General features: G+C 45.5%; 2 protein-coding genes across 4 annotated transcripts in view; one reads left to right on the top strand and one right to left on the bottom strand.

Annotated features, from left to right (window-relative positions):
• Positions 1 to 3901: 3901 nt before the first annotated feature.
• Positions 3902 to 13297, top strand: ntmt1 (N-terminal Xaa-Pro-Lys N-methyltransferase 1). 3 transcript variants are annotated; one of them, XM_069169044.1, is made up of 4 exons: positions 3902 to 4013; positions 9686 to 9866; positions 11377 to 11629; positions 12594 to 13297. In XM_069169044.1, the coding sequence occupies exons 2-4, from the start codon at positions 9687 to 9689 to the stop codon at positions 12848 to 12850; spliced, it is 690 nt and encodes a 229-aa protein (XP_069025145.1). In that variant the 5' UTR covers positions 3902 to 4013; position 9686; the 3' UTR covers positions 12851 to 13297. The 3 variants fall into 3 exon arrangements, with proteins under 3 accessions (XP_069025145.1, XP_069025146.1, XP_069025144.1); XM_069169045.1 differs by having other exon boundaries at positions 3904 to 4013; positions 9686 to 9845; XM_069169043.1 differs by lacking the exon at positions 3902 to 4013 and adding an exon at positions 4020 to 4136.
• A 2900-nt stretch (positions 13298 to 16197) lies between these two features.
• ndor1 (NADPH dependent diflavin oxidoreductase 1) overlaps positions 16198 to 17436 on the bottom strand; it is a 12991-nt gene continuing 11752 nt past the window's right edge. Inside the window, exons 15-16 of the mRNA XM_069169042.1 lie at positions 16832 to 16926; positions 16198 to 16427 (exon numbers count right to left, since the gene is read on the bottom strand). Coding sequence (XP_069025143.1) covers positions 16283 to 16427; positions 16832 to 16926 — 240 coding nt within the window. The 3' untranslated portion in view covers positions 16198 to 16282. The remainder of the gene's footprint in view (positions 16428 to 16831; positions 16927 to 17436) is intronic.

Genomic DNA, 17436 nt, shown 5'->3' with positions numbered 1-17436 from the left:
TCGAATCTCCATCATGCACCTGCACCTCTTTGTTATGATACAGTATTTGATCAGTGTACAGTCTGTAGAGACGATGAAGCTGTGTTCTTCACTGTTTAACTTTAGTAGTTAAAGGGCGCCTTTGTAACGTGTTGTATCATGATCCTGATAAACACCACCAAGCCTGCAGTTTAAAAATTAGGTTTACACAACTGGCCGAGTTGTGAATTACTTGAACAAATATTTTTTTAAATAGATAAATTGTATTGTTTTTTGGACAATATAAGATCATTTTGAAAACATAAGATCAATTTTAATCTGATGGCAGCAACATGTTTCAAAAAAGTCGTGGGTATGTTCACCACTGAGCTGCATCACCTCCTCTTCTTAAAACACTCTGGAAACGTTGGGGAACTGAGGAGACCAGTTTCTGGAGTTTTGAAAGTGAAATGTGGTCCCATTGTTGCCTGATAGAGGATTTCAGCTGCTCAACAGTTCAGGGTCTCCTTTGTTGTGTTGTTCATGTCCTGATGCTCCAGATGTTTTCAATGATTGACAGGTCTGGACTGCAGGAGGCCAGTTTATCAGCGGACTCTTCTACTAGAGAACCATGCTGTTGGAATACGTGCAGAATGTGGTTGGACGTTGTTCTGCTGAAATAAACAAGACCTTCCCTGAAAGAGATGTTGTCTGGATGGCAGCATATGTTGCTCCAAAACCTGAATATATCATTCAGCATTAATGCTTCCTTCCAGATGTTCAAGCTACCCATGCCATGTGCACTAATGCATCCCTGTACCATCACAGATGCTGGCTTTAGAACTGAGCTGATAACAAGCTGGATGGTCCCTCTCCTCTTGAGCCCGGAGAACATGGCATCCATGATTTCCAAAAACAATTTAAAATTTTGATTGGTCAGACAGTAGGACGCCTCAGTTCATTTTAAACGATCTCGGGCCCAAATAAGGCAGCAGGGTTTCTGAATTATGTTTATATCTGGTTTCTTTTTTACATAGTAGACTTTTAACCTGCATTTGTGGCTGCAGCAACTAACTGTGTTCACAGATGATGGTTTTCAGAAGTGTTCCTGAGCCAATGCAATGATTTCCACTACAGAATTGTGCCTGTTTTTAATACAGTGCTGCCTGAGGGCAGGAAGATCACGGTCATACAATATTGATATTCAACTTTGCGAACAGAGATTTCTCCTGAAACTCTGACTATTTTGATGATGTTATGCACCGTAAATGATTTCATCACCAAATTCTTTGCAATTTCACACAGAGGAGCTTTTCTTTTTAGATTGTTGCACTGTTTGCCCATGCAGTCTGTCACTGAGTGATCAACCTCTCCCCATGTTCACTGCTAACAGACTGCTTCTCTGGGATGCTCTTTTATGCCCAGTCATATTACTGACCTGATGCCAATTAACCTCATTAGTTGTGAGATGTTCCACCAGGTGGGTTTTTTAGCATTACACAACATTTCCGGTCTTTTGTTGCCCCTGTTCGCTGCTTTGAAACGTGTTGCTGATATCAAATTTAAAATGAGCACATATTTTTCATAGAACCATTACATTTAGTTTCAGCATTTAATATGTTGTGTTCTATTTTCTATTCAATATGGATTTACATGATTTGCAAATCATCACGTTCTGTTTTTATTTGCATTTTATACAGTGTCCTAATTGTTTTGAAAACGGAGGTGTAACTGCGCCCCGAGTAATATGTGTCTAGAGGGACAATAAAAAAAATCACACATAATGCTTTTTTTTCTAACTTTTCAAGTGCTTCTAATTTACAGTGTTGTTTGCAGAAAAGACAAGCTTGCACTTATAAAAGTATTAACATATACTTAACTTTAACATTAAGGTGAATCAACAAAAATTCTGAAACCTCTGCACATGTTTTACAGTTCAAAACACAGTTTAGTGAACATTGCAACCCAATGCATCTCCCTTTATTTTAAACACTTTTATTTTTTATTATCTTCATTCACTCCATTAATTAATTTTACATTTAATATTATATTAAAGAAAATCTACTTCCCAATATCATTTTGTGGAAATAATATTGCATTTTTTGTGCATTTCTCAATACTGAATGTTTTCAGAAGTCTTTACACACTCTGCACAGCAGCTGTCAGTGTGGACCGCATCCAGTGCTGTCGATGAAGAGTGGTCTTCATCTCGGGGGTGACAAGTTTCTGATTGCTGTCCACGTGATGCGACGTCTCTGGAGGATGCAGCGAATGATGGAGACCACAAAAAGCTTCTTTCCCAGGTTTATTGAAGAGGGGACATGAGGTGTGATGTGGTTGCAGAAGATGTGGTTGATCTGCAGCTACCTGCACAACTCTGTATTGTGAATGTGTAGTTTTGCATTGTATCACGGTGACATATGCAGTTATGTATATGGGACATGCAATTACACTTTTTTTTTGCTGTAATGGAACCTGTAGTTATACTAAATAAATACAGTAAGTAAATTCAAGGTACTTTAAATATAACGGTGGTGCAGATGGAAGCAGATGGATGGAGGGAGTTTTAACAAGAATAAGACACAACAGAATTGAGCTCTCAGAGACCTCAGCAACAGGCAAACAAAAGTCTGATCAATGAAACAAGACAAATGCTGAATCAAAACAGATAAAAACAATATGTGAAAAAAAACAGCCAACTATAAGCAGCAATAAAGTGCAGTAGTGAAATAGATCAAAAGCAGCAGCAGTGGAACAGAATCAGTTCATGGTAGTTCATAAACTGCACACTGTAAAACAATATTGCACTCTTGACAGTGAGTGTGTGTGTGTGTGTGTGTGTGTGTGTGTGTGTGTGTGTGTGTGTGTGTGTGTGTGTGTGTGTGTGTGTGTGTGTGTGTGTGTGTGTGTGTTGGGGGGTGGGGGAGGATGATGGAGGCTTCAGGTCTGGGGTAGAAGCTGTTCCTCTGTCTGCCAGCACCTGTTTTGGTGGTGCTGCAGTTCTTCACTGATGGTAACAGGACAAACAGAAGTGGTTCTGGTTCTGGTTCTGGTTCTGGGCAGGTTGGGTCTTCACTGATGTTCCTGCTTTCCCTTGTAGGCGGCCAGCACACACAATGTCCAGGTCCAGAAGCGCAGCTCCCACAATCCTCTGAGCCATGACATCACCATCACACTGGTATGTGGATGTTTCGATGGTGGTTCTGTAGAAGTTCACCAACAGCTGGAGGAAGTCTGGCTTTTTAAAAAAGCTCTCTAGGGTAGAGTCATCTGAAAAATATCAGAGACACAACTTGTTACAAAATGTCAATGACTACAAAGAGATGTAAATATAAAGGGAGATGCAAACCAGCTATAAACAGACACAAGACAAGCAGAAGGACTCGAACCTCTGCAAAGGACACATTTTAAACACAGGCGAGAGGTTCGGGTTCATTTAGTCTCTTTCAGTTCATAGGAAGGTTGACAGGCCTTTTATATATTAGTTCCCAGGCACCTGTTGTTTCATAAATGGTCCATGGTGATACATATTATAATGCTGCCTGTGTTATCTTACTGTTGTCAGAAAAATGTGATCAGTGATTGGGCAGCAGGTCTTTAGATGTGTCTGAATTTCTTTGGTTGCAGTCTGGTTGAGCTGCATGTTATTCAAAAAAGAAAAGTTGAACTCAGTAGAGAAATGTACGTGAGTAAAGTCAGCCAGCAGGGGGCGTCGCTACTTCCTCTCCCATGAACCAAATAAGGAAAGGTTGTGGTGCTGGATTGGAGCAGCTGGAGGTGCGCATGCGCTAAACTCTTGCGCTAAAGTCTCCGGTGATGTGATTGGTTATTTACTGCCAGTCAAGTACTCCCTAACCAATGACGTTGAGTATTAATTTTAACAACCAGTTACAGGCCGAGTCCGTCCCGCCGATCTAATGTAGCACCAAGTCACATGGAGGTGACGTACAGCCTATTCGGAGATGGTCTCAAATAGAAAACACAAGCTCAGACACCGGGACCGGCTTTACGAGGGGTAACGGGGGAAGTTGGACCGGGCGCCGCCGCAAGACGAGGTCGGTGTTGTTCACAACAAGCGCGTTAATGAAGTTTATAAATCCGAGTCGGTGTTTCACAGCGCTGTCGGGAGCTAAAGAGCTAGTTGGCTAAAAGCACAGCATCCACGTTAGCACGTGCAGGTTAGTTACACGGTAACGGACATTCAAACGGGGGTTGGCGGGTTTAAACGGACGTTGTGGTGCATACAACATGTGTAAAGGTTTTCATATATATAACAAGTAGTTCTCTGCTATTAGCTGGTTTTAAAGTTGGATAAATGTCTCATAATGAAGGTGTCATTAAATACTCAACTCTGTGACAACATACCACGTGCATTAAGAGCTCATGACGTCACTGTCGTTCTTTGGACTTTAATAGGACCCTGGTGGAGGTTAGGAGATAGACCCTGGTGGAGGTTAGGAGATAGACCCTGGTGGAGGTTAGGAGATAGACCCTGGTGGAGGTTAGGAGATAGACCCTGGTGGAGGTCAGTGGAGGTCAGGAGATAGACCCTGGTGGAGGTTAGGAGATAGACCCTGGTGGAGGTCAGTGGAGGTCAGGAGATAGACCCTGGTGGAGGTCAGGAGATGGACCCTGGTGAAGGTCAGGAGATAGACCCTGGTGGAGGTCAGTGGAGGTCAGGAGATAGACCCTGGTCGAGGTCAGGAGATGGACCCTGGTGAAGGTCAGGAGATAGACCCTGGTGGAGGTCAGTGGAGGTCAGGAGATAGACCCTGGTCGAGGTCAGGAGATGGACCCTGGTGAAGGTCAGGAGATAGACCCGGGTGGAGGTCAGTGGAGGTCAGGAGATAGACCCTGGTGGAGGTCAGGAGATGGACCCTGGTGAAGGTCAGGAGATAGACCCTGGTGGAGGTCAGTGGAGGTCAGGAGATAGACCCTGGTCGAGGTTAGGAAATGGACCCTGGTGGAGGTCAGGAGATGGACCCTGGTGGAGGTCAGTGGAGGTCAGGATATAGACCCTGGTGGAGGTCAGGAGATGGACCCTGGTGTAGGTCAGTGGAGGTCAGGACATGGACCCTGGTGGAGGTCAGGAGATGGACCCTGGTGGAGGTCAGTGGAGGTCAGGAGATAAAGCCTGGTGGAGGTCAGTGGAGGTCAAGAGATGGACCCTGGTGGAGGTCAGGAGATGGACCCTGGTGGAGGTCAGGAGATAGACCCTGGTGGAGGTCAGTGGAGGTCAGGAGATAGACCCTGGTGTAGGTCAGGAGATGGACCCTGGTGGAGGTCAGGAGGTAGACCCTGGTGGAGGTCAGGAGATGGACCCTAGTGGAGGTCAGGAGATGGACCCTGGTGGAGGTCAGTGGAGGTCAGGAGATAGGCCCTGGTGGAGGTCAGGAGATGGACCCTGGTGAAGGTCAGGAGATGGACCCTGGTGGAGGTCAGGAGATGGACCCTGGTGGAGGTCAGGAGATAGACCCTGGTGGAGATCAGTGGAGGTCAGAAGATAGACCCTGGTGGGGGTCAGGAGATGGACCCTGGTGGAGGTCAGGAGATAGACCCTGGTGGAGGTCAGTGGAGGTCAGGAGATGGACCCTGGTGGAGGTCAGGAGATAGACCCTGGTGGAGGTCAGTGGAGGTCAGGAGATAGACCCTAGTGGAGGTCAGGAGATGGACCCTGGTGGAGGTCAGTGGAGGTCAGGAGATAGGCCCTGGTGGGGGTCAGGAGATGGACCCTGGTGGAGGTCAGGAGATAGACCCTGGTGGAGGTCAGTGGAGGTCAGGAGATGGACCCTGGTGGAGGTCAGGAGATAGACCCTGGTGGAGGTCAGTGGAGGTCAGGAGATAGACCCTAGTGGAGGTCAGGAGATGGACCCTGGTGAAGGTCAGGAGATGGACCCTGGTGGAGGTCAGGAGATAGACCCTGGTGGAGGTCAGGAGATGGACCCTGGTGCAGGTCAGGAGATAGACCCTGGTGGAGGTGACCCTGGTGAAGGTCAGGAGATGGACCTTGGTGGAGGTCAGGAGATGGACCCTGGTGGAGGTCAGGAGATAGACCCTGGTGGAGGTCAGGAGATAGACCCTGGTGGAGGTGACCCTGGTGAAGGTCAGGAGATGGACCCTGGTGGAGGTCAGGAGATAGACCCTGGTGGAGGTGACCCTGGTGAAGGTCAGGAGATGGACCCTGGTGGAGGTCAGGAGATAGACCCTGGTGGAGGTCAGTGGAGGTCAGGAGATGGACCCTGGTGGAGGTCAGGAGATAGACCCTGGTGGAGGTCAGTGGAGGTCAGGAGATAGACCCTAGTGGAGGTCAGGAGATGGACCCTGGTGGAGGTCAGTGGAGGTCAGGAGATAGACCCTGGTGGGGGTCAGGAGATGGACCCTGGTGGAGGTCAGGAGATAGACCCTGGTGGAGGTCAGTGGAGGTCAGGAGATGGACCCTGGTGGAGGTCAGGAGATAGACCCTGGTGGAGGTCAGTGGAGGTCAGGAGATAGACCCTAGTGGAGGTCAGGAGATGGACCCTGGTGGAGGTCAGGAGATGGACCCTGGTGGAGGTCAGGAGATAGACCCTGGTGGAGGTCAGGAGATGGACCCTGGTGCAGGTCAGGAGATAGACCCTGGTGGAGGTGACCCTGGTGAAGGTCAGGAGATGGACCCTGGTGGAGGTCAGGAGATGGACCCTGGTGGAGGTCAGGAGATAGACCCTGGTGGAGGTGACCCTGGTGAAGGTCAGGAGATGGACCCTGGTGGAGGTCAGGAGATAGACCCTGACAGCTGAACTACTCCCAAATGTGTGTGTGTGTGTGTGTGTGTGTGTGTGTGTGTGTGTGTGTGTGTGTGTGTGTTCACCTAACATACCAAGCAGATGATAGACCTCCTATTCATTTAAAAGACACCGACTCTCCGGAGCATCGATATGGATCAAAGCTCCTTAATGACAGTTGAACTGAGGTTGGTGAACAGGTGGACGACGGCTCGTATGAGACAATGCGTCTTCTGAAAAGCATCATCAACATATTTAATACAAAGAGGGTTTTTTTGTAATAGGCAGAATAAACATGAAACACGAAATTATGAAATGTATTACGTCTTCCAGATTGTTTTTGTTTTACTGTTAACAAAAACAATTGATAACAATGATATCAAACTTTATTTACTGTATGTAGCAGTGTCCAAACACAGGGACAAAGTTCTTCACAAACTAAAAACAGACAAAGGAAAGCAAGATATAATCATAATGAAATGAAAAAACAAAGCATATATATATAATAATATTTAGATATAATATTATATTAAGAAAGTCATGTCAGACTAATGCAGGAATTGTTGCTGAAAATCCCAAATATGAAATCATATAAGGATTTACAATCAGTCCATAAAATATGATACTGCAGCCAGTGCATGAAGCTGAGGCGGGACGAGGACAGAAGTCATGTGATGGCATCTGCATTCTGGCTGAGCTCCAGAAAGGTCATAGATTTATGACAATAATGAAGGTCAGAGACATTAAAGACGTAGATCACCTTTTCAAGATCAACTCCAGAAAAAAGGTTTTAATGGTTTAAAATATTCCTGAGCTGTAAAAACAGGATGAAATGAATTTAGAGATTTTCTGTTTGAAGCTCCCAGTGTGTCCGATGTCTCTAACATGAGCTCCAATCTGGACATGATGTCATCTTTAAGTGGGACATCAGAAGTATGTCCACAGTAACAGTTCACACATACAGTACCAGGGCCCCGAAATCATATCATGATATTTTAGGGTATTTCTGCAATAATAATGTTCTTGAAAACCTGGCAAAATACAGAAAATTATTTTATTTTTAAAGTCAAGAACTTCAAATTCCACCTAGTAAGTGTTTAATAGTTTTATATGTCGCATAAACTAAAAGTTTGTTTTCAAATATCCACTAAAACCTGCCGTCTGTCTGTCTTTCCGTCTTTCTGTCTTTCCGTCTGTCTGTCTTTCCGTCTATCTGTCTTTCCGTCTTTCTGTCTGCCTTTCTGTCTTTCCGTCTGTCTGTCTTTCCGTCTTTCTGTCTTTCCGTCTGTCTGTCTTTCCGTCTATCTGTCTTTCCATCTTTCTGTCTTTCCGTCTGCCTTTCTGTCTTTCCGTCTGTCTGTCTTTCTGTCTATCTGTCTTTCCATCTTTCTGTCTTTCCGTCTGCCTTTCCGTCTATCTGTCTTTCTGTCTTTCCATCTTTCTGTCTGCCTTTCTGTCTTTCCGTCTGTCTGTCTTTCCGTCTTTCTGTCTTTCCGTCTGTCTGTCTTTCCATCTTTCTGTCTTTCCGTCTGCCTTTCCGTCTATCTGTCTTTCTGTCTTTCCGTCTGCCTTTCTGTCTGTCTGTCTGTCTGTCTGTCTTTCCGTCTCTCCGTCGGTAACTCCTCCACATGGAGCTGTAAGTTCTACAGTATAACATGAAGACATCATCCCGTCCACATGTTGCAATATTACAATATGGATTTTATTTAAGATACGATATGAAAGATGACGTCCAGAGCCAGAACAATGGCCGCCGTAGGACAGTCTCCTGAATATGATTCATGTGGTGACGTCAACCAGATAAACTCACGTCTCCAACCGTGTTCGTTCTCACCAAATTATCCCGTAGAGATTTTTAGATTGAAACGGTTCCTGCTGTGGAGCGTCAAATCAAAGCTGCACACCGTTTCTTTAAAAGGAAGCCTGTAGTTGGTTTCTGTCCTAGAACATGTAGACCCCTAGAACATGTAGACCCCTAGAACATGTGGACCCCTAGAACATGTAGACCCCTAGAACATGTGGACCCCAAGAACATGTGGACCCCTAGAACATGTGGACCCCTAGAACATGTGGACCCCTAGAACATGTAGACCCCTAGAACATGTGGACCCCTAGAACATGTGGACCTATCAGAACATGTAGACCCCTAGAACATGTGGATCCCTAGAACATGTAGACCCCTTGAACATGTGGACCCCTAGAACATGTAGACCCCTTGAACATGTGGACCCCTTGAACATGTGGACCTATCAGAACATGTAGACCCCTAGAACATGTAGACCCCTAGAACATGTGGACCCCTAGAACATGTAGACCCCTAGAACATGTAGACCCCTAGAACATGTGGACCCCTAGAACATGTGGACCTATCAACATGTAGACCCCTAGAACATGTAGACCCCTAGAACATGTAGACCCCTAGAACATGTGGACCCCAAGAACATGTGGACCCCTAGAACATGTAGACCCCTTGAACATGTGGACCCCTTGAACATGTGGACCTATCAGAACATGTAGACCCCTAGAACATGTAGACCCCTAGAACATGTAGACCCCTAGAACATGTGGACCCCTTGAACATGTGGACCTATCAGAACATGTAGACCCCTAGAACATGTAGACCCCTAGAACATGTAGACCCCTAGAACATGTGGACCCCTTGAACATGTGGACCCCTTGAACATGTGGACCTATCAGAACATGTAGACCCCTAGAACATGTAGACCCCTAGAACATGTGGACCCCTAGAACATGTGGACCCCTTGAACATGTGGACCTATCAGAACATGTAGACCCCTAGAACATGTAGACCCCTAGAACATGTAGACCCCTAGAACATGTGGACCCCTAGAACATGTGGACCCCTTGAACATGTGGACCTATCAGAACATGTAGACCCCTAGAACACGTGGACCCCTAGAACATGTGCTGATGCCGGCCAACATGTTGTTGTGGACCTGTGACAGGATGGGGGACATCGCAGGAAACCAAGCCAGCTTCTACTCCAACGCTGAGGACTACTGGAGGGAGGTGTCCCCCACGGTGGACGGCATGCTGGGAGGCTACGGCAGCATCTCCAGCATCGACATCAACGGATCCAAAGCCTTCCTGCAGAAGTTCCTCGGTGTAAGAAGCTCTCAGAACAACGTACGATGCAGCGACACGTTTAGCTTCGAGCAGACTGAATAGAATATCGACTGCAGACACTTCATCTGCATTTCAACCAGTTTCAGACCTTCAAGGTGACGTCACGAGTTCCAGGGTTGGACTGACCTTCTATGTGTGATGTCACAGAACTTAAATGATAGATTTACGTCACATTAGAAATCTAGAATACATGTTTGACATGTCGGCTCACTGGAACCCGTTCTTTACCTTCTGACTGACGTTCTGTCAGCCAACACGATGAAGTTGAACAACACACCTCAACATATTGCTTGTAAATCTAAGATTTCCTTTAAAGTAGTAAAAGAATTTCAAAAACACGAGTTATATCTGTAATTTGACCATAAGAACGTTTCTTCTGTAGTATTGTAAAATGTCAAATTGCAAGTTTAGGACCTGGACTTTGACTTGTTGGTGTTGGTTTGGACCTTCGCTGCTAAGACTGAAGACTTGTGGCTTTGAAAACAATGACTGTAAAACAACTTAATCTGAATATTATTAGTACCAGAGTATTAATACTTGTATTAATCTGAATACTATTAGTAACAGCATTAATACTTATATTAATCTGAATATTATTAGTAACAGTATTAATACTTATATTAATCTGAATATTATTAGTAACCAAGTATTAATACTTATATGAACCTTGAATATTATTAGTAACAGTATTAATATTTATGTTAATCTGAATATTATTAGTAACAGAGTATTAATACTTATATTAATCTGAATATGATTAGTAACAGAGTATTAATACTTATATTAATCTGAATATTATTAGTAACAGTATTAATACTTATATTAATCTGAATATTATTAGTAACCAAGTATTAATACTTATATGAACCTTGAATATTATTAGTAACAGAGTATTAATACTTATATTAATCTGAATATTATTAGTAACAGTATTAATACTTATATTAATCTGAATATTATTAGTAACCAAGTATTAATACTTATATGAACCTTGAATATTATTAGTAACAGCATTAATACTTATATTAATCTGAATATTATTAGTAACAGCATTAATACTTATATTAATCTGAATATTATTAGTAACAGAGTATTAATACTTATATGAACCTTGAATATTATTAGTAACAGCATTAATACTTATATTAATCTGAAAATTATTAGTAACAGAGTATTAATACTTATATGAACCTTGAATATTATTAGTAACAGCATTAATACTTATATTAATCTGAATATTATTAGTAACAGAGTATTAATACTTATATTAATCTGAATATGATTAGTAACAGAGTATTAATACTTATATTAATCTGAATATTATTAGTAACAGAGTATTAATACTTATATTAATCTGAATATTATTAGCAACAGAGTATTAATACTTATATTAATCTGAATATTATTAGTAACAGAGTATTAATACTTATATGAATCTTGAATATGAGTGGCTTCACAGCCTTTCCTTCCTGCTCTGCTGTCAGCGGTCAACGGTTTGTTGTCTCTGCAGGACGGCGAGGAGAAGACGGGCTCGGGCGTCGCTCTGGACTGTGGCGCCGGCATCGGGAGGATCACCAAGCGTCTGCTGCTGCCTCTGTTCAGAACCGTGGACCTGGTGGACGTCACGCAGGAGTTCCTGGACAAAGCCAAGGCGTACCTGGAGGAGGAGGGCGGCAGGGTGGGCAACTACTTCTGCCGCGGCCTGCAGGACTTCGTGCCGGAAAGCGGACGTTACGACGTGATCTGGATCCAGTGGGTCATCGGTGAGTCGCGAAGGACGTCGTTATGACCGACGAAACGAGAACAAGAAATGTGCTGTTGGTGTTTTTGTGTCTTGACGACCGAGTTCACTTCAAGCATCCTGAACGCTTTGAGCTGGACGGAGTCTCACATCAAGAGACCTATCAGAGACTTTGAGCTGGACGGAGTCTCACATCAGGAGACCTATCAGAGACTTTGAGCTGGACGGAGTCTCACATCAGGAGACCTATCAGAGACCGCTGACAAATCACTACTCATACTTTACAGAAGACAAAAACACCAAGTGATTAATCCGCCAGTCGGTGGTCTTCATCTTTAAAGTCGGTGTGAGTCAAAAGAAGAGGAAGGTTAGATGGAGGTGTTGGTCTGGTCCTCCGGAGGGTTAGAAGACAACCTGGAGAAACACAACATGAAGATGGTCCAGAAAATAAACAAATAGATCTTTTTCCAGAATATTTTGGGATGAATCTATTTCTGGTTCAAACGTATTGAATGAAGTCCTGTTTGTGAGCATTAATAGCAGATTCTTTGAGATGCACTATATTATCATCATACTGTCTATTTCCATAGATTCAAGAATCAAATGTGATTTATTACAAGATTACTTCTGTGTCTTGTTGCATAAAAAACAAACCGTTAATGTTTGTGCATTTTTAGAAGAATCCGAACTGTGATTCCCTGTTTTGAACGGATCGTTGTGTCGCCGGCTTATTTAGAAAAGGAACGGCATGTTTTCAGTGACGTGGCCCGTAGATGTGTTCAGCTGGCACTTCGCTGATTAAAAATACATTTCATTTAAATAGAAATGATCTCACACTGACTTTGTGTTTGTACAGATATCGGTGCACATTAATTGCTCGTCCTGTACTTTAATCTTTGAGCTTCTTCAAACGTGTTCAGAGCTTCACTGAGGATCAAAGTCAAACTCCACATCCAAACTTCTTCCCTCCTTTTCGTCCCGTTCAGGCCACCTGACAGACGACCACCTGGTGGAGTTCCTGCGACGCTGCCAGAAAGGCCTCCGACCCAACGGCCTCATCGTCATCAAGGACAACGTGTCGTACGAGGGCGTGGTCCCGGACGAGGTGGACAGCAGCGTGTGCCGCGATCTGAAGATCGTCCACAGCCTGGTGGACAGAGCGGGACTCCGCATCGTCCACGAGGAGCAACAGATGAACTTCCCCAAGGAGATCTACCAGGTCCACACTCTGGCTCTCAGATAGAGGCCTGAGGGGGAGGAGCTTCTCTAGCCAGCAGTATGTTTGTGATGTCACCAGTGCTTCAGCTGCAGCTCCTCATTCCTGGGGTCTCTAGTACCGGCTCATCACCGGACTACGAACTGCAGCGACACTTTCTGATCGCTCTGATAAATATTTCTTAATGACCCACAAACATCACACGACTTTGATTGAACAGAACGTTTCCATCAACCGTGTTCAGGTTTAACGGACCTTCAACCGATTGTCAACGAATCCATTAAAAAAAATATCAACTTTGTGCTTCATTCAGCTTCTGCAGAAGGAAGACTTCCTGCTTTTATATTGTTGTAAAGTGAATATTTGTGGGTTTGAACTAACACACCAATTTTGGGACATTTTTGTTATTTTAAGACATTCTTATCTGTCAATTAATATACGAAACACCCGTTTAATAAACAATATGAAAATGTGTTCATTAGTCGCAGCCCTTTAACCACAGCAGACAGACATGAACGCATCAGTGAACAGTTCTGTCAGAAGTGATCCTCCTGAGATGGGAGCTGTGTGTAACCTAGTTTGGAGTAAAGAGCCTCACGTGGACTGGCGCCCCCTAGTGGACGCCGGATGCATCGGCGACGAAGCAGCGCTGTTCGTTGGACTTGTTTACCTCAGGGAAGCTAAAGGATAAAGGAAACAAACAAGTGAACTCAGACCGAGTTGAAAACAAAGAAATCTGAGGCACTCCAGAGGGTGATTAATTAAAAAGCCTTTAATCAGTCATGGATGTTCAATCACAGTAAAAACTCCTGCTAACGCGTTTCAGCCTCTGAGGCCTTCATCAGGGCATCTACAAATAATGTGTTGGTCACATGACCAGTATGGACCAATGAACTGTCACCCAGCACATGGGAGCAGGGAAAGACACATGATGGGAAACATCATGTCAGCACTACAAACCAAATGCCGATATTAGTCACAAATCTTAAAGGTCTCTTCATAGTTTATTATACATTTAAACATTAAGTGGTAAGTAACATTTAAACAGAAAAAAAATACACAAAGGCACAATTACAAAAATGGAGACAAATCAAGTTCTCCATCATCCATAAACAGACGTGTTGTTTCTTTGTTGAAAGCTGACTGAGTGGAAACAGGTTCCTGAACATCTCATCCACGTCGATCTGCTTCATCAGGAATCATCACAGCAGCTTTCCTCTCAGTTTCGCTCACTTTTGTCACAAACAGGATTCAGAAACGCTGCTGATCTTCCACATCTACAACACAACACATGATTTAAAGGGCTCGTTATGACAACACAGCTGTCAGAGCACTTCAGATTCTTTTACTTGCTGTTGATTAATTCTAGATTTGAATGTGGAGAACACAACATGTCACTGCAGGTAAAAAGGCTGCAGGTTGAACAGGAGGCCGTTTGTAGAGCTTCTGGAGGTCGCTTCAGTAAAAAGGTCATTTTGTTTGATATGAAGGTTTTAATGGAGAGAAATATGACGACCGTTTGTTTCAGAGCAAACAAACAAAAAGATTTCTCTGAGCAGGATGGAAGTTTTCACATATTATGACAGACTGTTTTATACTGTTGGAGCTGAAGGGAGCTGAAGGGGAGCTGAAGGGAGCTGAAGGGGAGCTGAAGGGAGCTGAAGGCAGTTGAAGGGAGCTGAAGGGGAGTTGAAGGGAGCTGAAGGGAGCTGAAGGGAGCTGAAGGCAGTTGAAGGGAGCTGAAGGGAAGTTGAAGGCAGTTGAAGGGAGCTGAAGGCAGTTGAAGGGAGCTGAAGGGAAGTTGAAGGGAGCTGAAGGGAGCTGAAGGCAGTTGAAGGGAGCTGAAGGCAGTTGAAGGGAGCTGAAGGCAGTTGAAGGGAGCTGAAGGGAGCTGAAGGGAGCTGAAGGGAGCTGAAGGCAGTTGAAGGGAGCTGAAGGGAGCTGAAGGGAGCTGAAGGCAGTTGAAGGGAGCTGAAGGGAAGTTGAAGGCAGTTGAAGGGAGCTGAAGGCAGTTGAAGGGAGCTGAAGGGAAGTTGAAGGGAGCTGAAGGCAGTTGAAGGGAGCTGAAGGCAGTTGAAGGGAGCTGAAGGGAGCTGAAGGGAGCTGAAGGCAGTTGAAGGGAGCTGAAGGGAGCTGAAGGGAGCTGAAGGGAGCTGAAGGGAAGTTGAAGGCAGTTGAAGGGAGCTGAAGGCAGTTGAAGGGAGCTGAAGGGAGCTGAAGGCAGTTGAAGGGAGCTGAAGGGAGCTGAAGGCAGTTGAAGGGAGCTGAAGGGAAGTTGAAGGCAGTTGAAGGCAGTTGAAGGGGAGTTGAAGGGAGCTGAAGGGAGCTGAAGGGAGCTGAAGGCAGTTGAAGGGAGCTGAAGGGAAGTTGAAGGCAGTTGAAGGGAGCTGAAGGCAGTTGAAGGGAGCTGAAGGGAGCTGAAGGCAGTTGAAGGGAAGTTGAAGGCAGTTGAAGGGAGCTGAAGGGGAGTTGAAGGGAGCTGAAGGGAGCTGAAGGCAGTTGAAGGGAGCTGAAGGGGAGCTGAAGGGGAGCTGAAGGGGAGCTGAAGGGGAGCTGAAGGGAGTTGAAGGGAGCTGAAGGGAGCTGAAGGGAGCTGAAGGGAGCTGAAGGGAGCTGAAGGGAGCTGAAGGAGAGTTGAAGGGAGCTGAAGGGAGCTGAAGGGAGCTGAAGGCAGTTGAAGGGAGCTGAAGGGAGCTGAAGGGAGCTGAAGGGAGCTGAAGGGAGCTGAAGGCAGTTGAAGGGAGCTGAAGGGAGCTGAAGGGAGCTGAAGGCAGTTGAAGGGAGCTTGAAGGCAGTTGAAGGCAGTTGAAGGGGAGTTGAAGGCAGTTGAAGGGAGCTGAAGGGGAGTTGAAGGGAGCTGAAGGGAGCTGAAGGGAGCTGAAGGGGAGTTGAAGGGAGCTGAAGGGGAGTTGAAGGGAGCTGAAGGGAGCTGAAGGGAGCTGAAGGCAGTTGAAGGGAGCTGAAGGGAAGTTGAAGGCAGTTGAAGGGAGCTGAAGGCAGTTGAAGGGAGCTGAAGGCAGTTGAAGGGAGCTGAAGGGAAGTTGAAGGCAGTTGAAGGCAGTTGAAGGGAGCTGAAGGGAGCTGAAGGGAGCTGAAGGGAGCTGAAGGGGAGTTGAAGGCAGTTGAAGGGAGCTGAAGGGAGCTGAAGGGGAGCTGAAGGGAGCTGAAGGGAGCTGAAGGGAGTTGAAGGGAGCTGAAGGAGAGTTGAAGGCAGTTGAAGGGAGCTGAAGGGAGCTGAAGGCAGTTGAAGGGAGCTGAAGGCAGTTGAAGGGAGCTGAAGGGGAGCTGAAGGGAGCTGAAGGGAGCTGAAGGGAGCTGAAGGGAGCTGAAGGGAGTTGAAGGGAGCTGAAGGGGAGCTGAAGGGAGCTGAAGGGAGCTGAAGGCAGTTGAAGGGAGCTGAAGGGAGCTGAAGGGAGCTGAAGGGGAGCCGTGAGGAGTGATGGGTTGAGGCCTCGGGGATCAGGACCAGGTCTCGCTCTGGAAGCGGCCCGTCCTCTCCATGACCTCCAGCATCTCCTCGGCCTCCTCGGCCGACACGCCTCCCTCCTGCTGGAACACCTCCTTCAGAGCGTCGCACACGCTGGCTGGCATCTGTTTGGCGTTGCTGCATGGGGGCACAAAACAAACATTCACAGCTCCTGTCCTCGGGACGTCTGGCCCCATACCAACATTTTATGAATTGTTTAAATGTAAACACGTAAAAACTGTGTGCTGCTTTCTTGTCATCACAAAGGTTTGCTGTCATTGGACCAAAACCCAGTTTTGAGATCAAATGTTATTCTAATGTTATGCTAAGCTAGGCTAATCAGGTCAAGAGTCCATATTTAAAACAGATATTCCAACAACAGGAGTTTTGTCTCATTGAAAAAGAATAACAACTTTTCCCTAAATGTTTGACTGGAAAACAGACATGATGTTGAAACAGAAAAGACTCGGTGACGACTACTGAGACGATGAAAGGGAGGAACCACTGAACGATACCAGCAGGTGGAGGTGAAGGAGACTCACCCAGCGATGTAAAAACAGGCTCTTTTATTGGCCATCAGGTCCCAGAGGAGCTCAGCGTTCTCCTTCACACGGTGCTGCACGTACATCTTCTCCTCCTGCAGACACACATGGAGCCGATTCATTATCACATGACTGTCTGGGCTTCATGAAGGCAGTGACAGTAATCAAACCTGGTTTTAGTCTGAGCAGGAAAATGTTGGTCAGGAACAAGAAATAAAGGAAGAATTTTTACGACAGGTTACAAACACCGTAGAGTATCTACATGAATCGCTCTCTGCTGATTGGTCAGATATGGATTCAACCAGAGAGCTTCACCTGGTTTGTTCTGATTCTGTGAGCTGGTGAAAAAAGGAGTTAAAGACCGGGAGTCAAAGAAGAGAAGAAATCCAATACCAAAGTTCATTTCTGAGACAACTAGATTCACCACCGAGCGGTTGTAACGCCTCCACTGACCACACAAGTTGGGATTGTGTTGTGAGGTCACGGTGATCTCGACCTTCGACCTGTGATCACTAAAGTCTGTTCAGTTCATCCAATTTGTCCAACTGGACCATTTGTGCCAAAATTTGAAGGAGGTCCCTCGAGGGGTTCCTGATGTCGTGTTC

Source organism: Embiotoca jacksoni, unplaced genomic scaffold (genome assembly GCF_022577435.1).
Source record: "Embiotoca jacksoni isolate LCO1_2020_lvr unplaced genomic scaffold, fEmbJac1.0.p SCAF_42, whole genome shotgun sequence".
In the NCBI taxonomy this organism is placed as follows: Eukaryota; Metazoa; Chordata; class Actinopteri; family Embiotocidae; genus Embiotoca; species Embiotoca jacksoni.
The sequence above is the reverse complement of the archived record's forward strand: the minus strand, read 5'-3'. Positions and strand labels throughout refer to the sequence as shown.

Coding starts and splice junctions, on each gene's coding strand:
- ntmt1 (XM_069169044.1), top strand. CDS start 9,687: ATGGGGGACATCGCAGGAAACCAAGCCAGCTTCTACTCCAACGCTGAG. Junction 9,867..11,376: donor TAAGAAGCTCTCAGAACAAC/GTACGATGCAGC, acceptor TTGTCTCTGCAG/GACGGCGAGGAGAAGACGGG. Junction 11,630..12,593: donor CTGGATCCAGTGGGTCATCG/GTGAGTCGCGAA, acceptor CGTCCCGTTCAG/GCCACCTGACAGACGACCAC.